Consider the following 6284-nt stretch of genomic DNA (forward strand, 5'->3'; position numbering starts at 1 on the left):
CATAGCATGGGACCTTTCCTGAACTATTCCAAATTGTACATATACTACACCCAACACATAATGATATATATCTTATCATCTCTGACACAAAATTCAAATCAGTCTCACATTTGAATACTACCACCAAGGACATTATTGCAACTCAGGCTCTCAAATTTCGGCTACTTTCAACAGGTTAAAGTAATCAAATCTATGATTCAAACAACCAATCTCAAACATGTAATGTTTAAAGAAGCCAATAGGGCTTAAAGCATATGTGCATGAGTACGATATGTATTGAGATTACTACAACGCCCAAAACCATAATAAGGTAACAAGGGAGTCCTATTATGGACAAAACTCCCTCGACTTCTAAAAGGAGATGCCAGGGTGTTCAATATATGTATATATATGTATGTTCGTTCCCTTTTTTAAGAGCATAAAAGACAAACAGGCAAAAAATAGATATGGTCATCTTCAAACTCTGCCATGGCTTGCCCCCACATCAAATAGCACAGAGGCGACTGAGATAATACGACATTCCATTATTATTCTGAAACACCATTAGTAAACAAATGAATCCTCCAATCAGTTAAAACAAATGAAAATGGTGACGACTTACCTACCTGTCCAATGAACTACGACGAAAACTTAATGCCAAAAATGCAGAATGACAGGTTAACCAAACCCAAAACCTTCACTAGCTTCATGAATTGCTAGAAGTAACCGGTCTTTAAGATGCTCTTTGGTTGAATATTCAGGAAGATCCAACTGATTAAAACTGTTACACCAAATAAAAATGTCATTGTTTGAGCAATTAGCAGATATATACACGTACTTATAATAGTTACTGTTAGGGTTCCTTGAGTTTTGATGTTAACAAACACAGTTTCAAGATACAATGTCATTATAATAGGTATCGAGGAAAGAGACAATACCAGGAAAGTGTTACTTGTCAAAGCCTTGTCAGGGAAGGCTACACGTGGAGAGAGAAAGACGGAGGCGGGATCGAGGATTCGAATCGAGCCAAATGTTCATGTTTCTATATGAGGAAATGTTCTATTTATAGAAAGGTTCTATTTTTGAAAAGTTAATATATCAGGGAAGGATACTATATCAGAGAAGGATACTATATCAGGGAAGTGTACCTGATAGAGAATAACAAAGGAAAGGTTGTATCGAGCGATGAGATCCAGCTGGCCTTGGAGCGCAAGTCTCAATATTCACTTAAGATACTCTAAAATGAATTTGAGAGGATTTGGAAGATCGGATCTTAGAAAAGGAAGGTATGGTAAGATTGATATATTTAATTAAAAGGTATTAATCTTCAACTTGGAAGATATTGATTGGAGATCTTCGAGATTCTAGGAATAAGAAGATACTTGGTGACTCAAGATAAAGAAAGAAATATCAAGCTGTCAAGATCATCGAAGATTCTGGGAGATCATGGAAATAGATAATTAAGGAAAGGGAAGATGTTGCTTCCCTAGAAGAGATTTTATAACGGAACTCCAAGATTAAGGCCAACTGTCCAGATAGGAGTGATTCTATAATATATGGTATTATTATGAGAAGATCACGTCGTATCTCTTGAAGATTCAGAAAAAGAAGATAAGGAAAGGGAAGATATCGTTTCCTTGGACAAGATATGAAGATTGCATAAGATCTGCCAGCTGGTCAAGGATTCGAATATTAAGATATATCAAATAATATCTTTTATGTGTGGAATCACCAAAAAGATATTGAGGTTATTAGGGTTTTACAACCAGGTATTTATAAGTCTAAGTTTCTCATTTGTTAATTGAGGACTTGGAGATTTTTAGCAGAGAAGAAGAGAGACGAAATGTGCTACTGTCTTAGGCGTTGAGTTTGGGCGCGAGTGAGAGGGGTGAATCAGTGATTGATGTCCGATCTCATTTTTTTTTATTATAGGCCAACAAAGGGAATCCTCCTTAACCACGAGGCAATCCCGCATTATCATGCATGATAATGCTTACAAAATTTAGAAGAAAACTAAGGAGCAAAGGATGCGAAACACGCATCCTTTTTCGCAAAGTCTTGATATAACTATCAGGTACATTACATAAGTTACATATGTACATAATGTAGCCTAAATCTATATTTTCGTCCTCCTTTGATGCCATCAGGTCTGCAACCTTGTTATTTTCCCTATATCAGTGAAGAAATCTAATTTCTTCGAAGTATTGACTTTCCTACTCGATATCCTTGATTATAGTCTAAATGTTGCATGGTACCTGCCAAATTTTTCTGATTGCATTTATAACTGAAAGGTTGTCTCCTTCTATAATAATCTTCCTAATGTTAATTTGTTTAGCCATTTTTTAGAGCTTCCAAAGCCGCTAGAGCTTCTGCTTGAATAGGAGTATATGCCTGAATTGGAGTATACTTAATAAGGATAACTTTACCTGTGATGTTTCTAATGATGCTCCATGCATGGGAATCCCCGTTAGATGAGAAGGAGGCATCAAAGTTGATCTTGAACCAATTATCAGGGGGTTTCTTCCAATTAGATATATTCTTTCTCTTTTTATGTGTTGCATTATAATTTATAGATTTGTTATGTTGAAGTTTTGAGGAATTATAGTTTGTAGTCGATATCCAGGAATGATATTGAATAAAAGCCAAGTCAGATACATGTTTTGTGTTTCTGTTATTGTTAAAGATTAATCTATTTCTATCCTTCCAAAGTTCATGCCAAAGAAAATAAATTATATCTATATTTTTGTTGTTGTTAAAAAAATAGATGAAATCATCAATGAAATTATTAGAGCACTTATAGTTTATTGTTTTTCCTATTTGATTTTCTATTTTTAATCATTTGGAGTGTTACACGGCATTCAAAAAAGAAATGAGATGTTGTTTCAAGATGAAAGTTGCAAGATGTACAATAATTAGGGACTCTATTGAAATATCTGTTTAATCTTTCTGCAGTAGGAAGACAATCGAAAAGAGCCTTCCACATGAAGTTTATTTATTTATTTTTGGTGGTAACACGAGGTTCCACATTTTGTTGAAAATATCTGAACTAGGGCTGATGGAATTTTTATTGGTTAGTTCTATAGCGCTCTTCGTGCTGAACTCTCCGGAACTTGAGAGTTTCCAAATTTGTTTGTCTTCTATCTGAAGAAGGGATATAGATTTTTATGATTTGATTAACAATGGAAATGGGAAAAATAGCTGCAAGTTTTAATGGGTCCCAACATCTATTAGCATTAATAAATTCTGACACTTGCGTATCATGATTATGGAGAATTGGGTTGAAAAAATCTTTAATCTTAATATTATTTACCCAATTGTCGTTCTAGAAATTTATACTCTTACCATTTTCAACAATCCAAAATAATCCATCTTTAAATTTATCTCTTAAATGTAAGAGACGTCCAAATTGCCATGAATGTTTTGATTTTTTATTGTAATTGAGGATGTTTTTGGTTTTGAGATATTTTTCTGTTATGAGTTTAACCCAATTATTATTATTGTCTATAATAAGTTTCCAGATGAGTTTTAGCTTCCAAATGAGTTTCATCTGGAGAGATACATTAATATCTTCCGCCTTATGCAGTCCTATTCCACCTTGATTTTTTGGTTGACAAATTGATTCCCACGAGATAAGTGATCTTGAATTTGGGGTGTATTTGTTCCAGAAGAATTTTTTGTTAATGTCATCAATTTTGTTATGAATTCCTGTAGGTAGGTAGAAACTTCGATCTCTCTTTTGTAACAAATAAGAAATCAATAAGATAAGTTTACCTTTCGAAATCCTTCTAGTGAGAAGCTAGAAGGTAGTGGTTTTACTCAATACTAGTTTTGTATTGAGGTTTCCACTATATATCTCTGTGTTCATTATTTTTCTTGTGGTTATTCCGCTGCATAAGTTTTCAGGGAAGTAACACTTGCTTCCCTGTGACGTTTACCCGCTAACCGATCCAACATTTACCATGTGTAAGCAGATGGAAGCCGCCCAGGTGCACCATAAGCCTTGTAAATTTGAAACTTTTGAGGGCCAGAGATGTCTTGCAATGCTCTAAAACCCTCCAATGATATCTGAAAATCAAGAGAACAATATTTCATCAATGCAATTTCATACAATTAAAAAAAAGTGAAAGTTTAATACCTTGGAAGTTCCAGTGATGAATTGAAGTAATCTTGCCATATCTTCCTTGTTGAAAGACCCAACGACTTCCCAAAAGTATCAAACAACATGTGATGCAGATGAATAGCCAGTGTATTCAGTGATCGCCTTCAAATCATCCACTATTTTAAGGAAAGATATGTTTCATTAGACGAGATGCTGATAATGCAGTAGCAACAGTATATAAAATAGGATTCAAAAACTCACAATCAATTTCAGGAAGTCCACTAATAAGGAGCTCAAGCTCTTTATCATTAACGATAGATATAAGCTCATGCGGCACTAACTCATTGAATCCCTCCAGGAATGAAGTGATTTGGGGACGAATTGCATTAGTCAATATATGATCAGCAACTAAGTCAACATATTCGTGCTTTGTTTCCTCTGTCACTCTTATATTTCTTCCTCCAGGTTTAAGCTCATGATCAGTTACCTTCATAATAGCACAAAAATAATATGAATAAAAACAAAGAACCAAATTGTCACACTATCAACTAACCATAGTATCATACCTCAGTCTTTTCATAAAGAATAAGCTTCTCCCCGTCAGCATCCATGCTGAATGTAAGGTATGGAATATCACTTATATCATTATGAAAACCAAATATAAAAAAATTGATTTAATATTGCCATGTAGAATAGAAGTGAAAGCAAATAACTAACCTCCAACACCCACTTCAAGTTCTTATAGTAATCTGGATCAACAGTCTCTATATCATGATAAGTCACCTTAACACCAAGAATATGCTTGTAGAATGATCGAGTAAAGTACACATCCAGAAGCTGCCCATCAAATAGTGCCTTTGCTACCTGAGAACAGTTCCAAAAGATTTAAGTCCCTATGACTTTGCACATGAATACAAACAAACAAGCATGAAGAAGTATATTATTAGTATTATTACCAAACGGCCAACAAACTTGAAGTAGGATAGATGTTCAGTCTAGTAAACAGAATTAGGGTTGGGCTGGAATGTTGCATTGTTACCAACCGTTGTAAATAGAAGATCTCCCTTGTCAAATAAAACTCTAGACAATAGCTGATATCATTCTCTTTTCAGTCCACCAGCATCAATCCCTTCTTCACCTTGAAAATGGACATTTAATCGTCCTTTAAGGTCCTGAGTAGGTCTCATTCTCAGCTGATTACATGAATCTTCAAGAACATAAGCTCTCTTGATGCTGATTCTAAGGGGCCCAGTAAGATGCTGTTCATGTTGTTGTCTGATTCTAGACCGAAAGTACGCTCTTTTGTTATCGAAATCTATAAGCCTTGGCACCTTCAGCATCATGGAGAGAGATTTTTCTAATAACCCAGGGTTCTGTCTGACGAATGCGTTCAGTAAACGGCGGTGTTTCTCAGCAAACCTTGAAAAGGTGACAACACCGTCGCTGCACTTGATTGATGCTGAAGAAGATGATGATGTGGTTATTGATTCGTTCACTTCTCTAGCCTTGATATTGGCATGATCCTGCTGCTGCTGCTGTGTTGTTATGTTGTTTGATTGTATCTTTTCACACAGAACAAAGAAAGCTTCGATGAAAGGTAGGAGTCTTTGAGTTCCAGGAGGGAGAGGTGGAGAAGACAAGGGTACAGTTTGGATGTTCTCCCAGTTTGATGTGATTGGTGATTCTCTGGTTTGACCGAGGTGAGACTCTGCAGAGTTTATACAGTCACTAAGTCCTCCCATAATGGATCAAGGCCATCATTAAGCTTCTGTAAAATGGCATGATTTGTTTCTTCTAATGTGCTTTCTGGAGATGTAGAAGTGAGTGAGCTGAGTACTTGTAGCACACGAAGCATTGCAGCCCCAACCATTGAACTAGCACTTAGACCTGCCATGTGGGTGTTTTTCAGGGTCATCAGTTCACTAACAGAAGTTTGGCACAATGTTTGAGCAGGCTCTGACAGCTCCATAGTGAAGAATTTGCGGTGCACTGGAGCTATTGATGCCAACTCCTTCAGCACCTCACCAGCATGTGTATATACTTTATTTGACAATCTGGACAAATGTTGGATCGTTGTGACGTAAGCGGCTAGGGAAGCGAGAGTCTTCCCTACTTTTACAGCAACATAAATATAAATGTAAAAGCTTAACAAGGTGTTTATAGTGGAAACCTCAACACCAAATAGTATTGAGTAAAACCACTACCT

At 35.9% G+C, this 6284-nt stretch overlaps 1 protein-coding gene across 1 annotated transcript; it reads right to left on the minus strand.

The window, feature by feature from the left end:
- Positions 1 to 657: 657 nt before the first annotated feature.
- LOC141250496 (uncharacterized) lies at positions 658 to 6047 on the minus strand. Its single transcript, XM_073670007.1, is given in 7 exon segments — positions 658 to 760; positions 3938 to 4044; positions 4115 to 4254; positions 4340 to 4619; positions 4796 to 4942; positions 5035 to 5640; positions 5808 to 6047. Coding segments are annotated over 7 exon segments (1623 nt in total).
- Positions 6048 to 6284: the final 237 nt, after the last annotated feature.

The sequence above is a fragment of the Phyllobates terribilis genome, unplaced genomic scaffold, assembly GCF_046119375.1.
Source record: "Phyllobates terribilis strain yellow unplaced genomic scaffold, ASM4611937v1 Scaffold_5828__1_contigs__length_48859, whole genome shotgun sequence".
Classification (NCBI taxonomy): Eukaryota; Metazoa; Chordata; class Amphibia; order Anura; family Dendrobatidae; genus Phyllobates; species Phyllobates terribilis.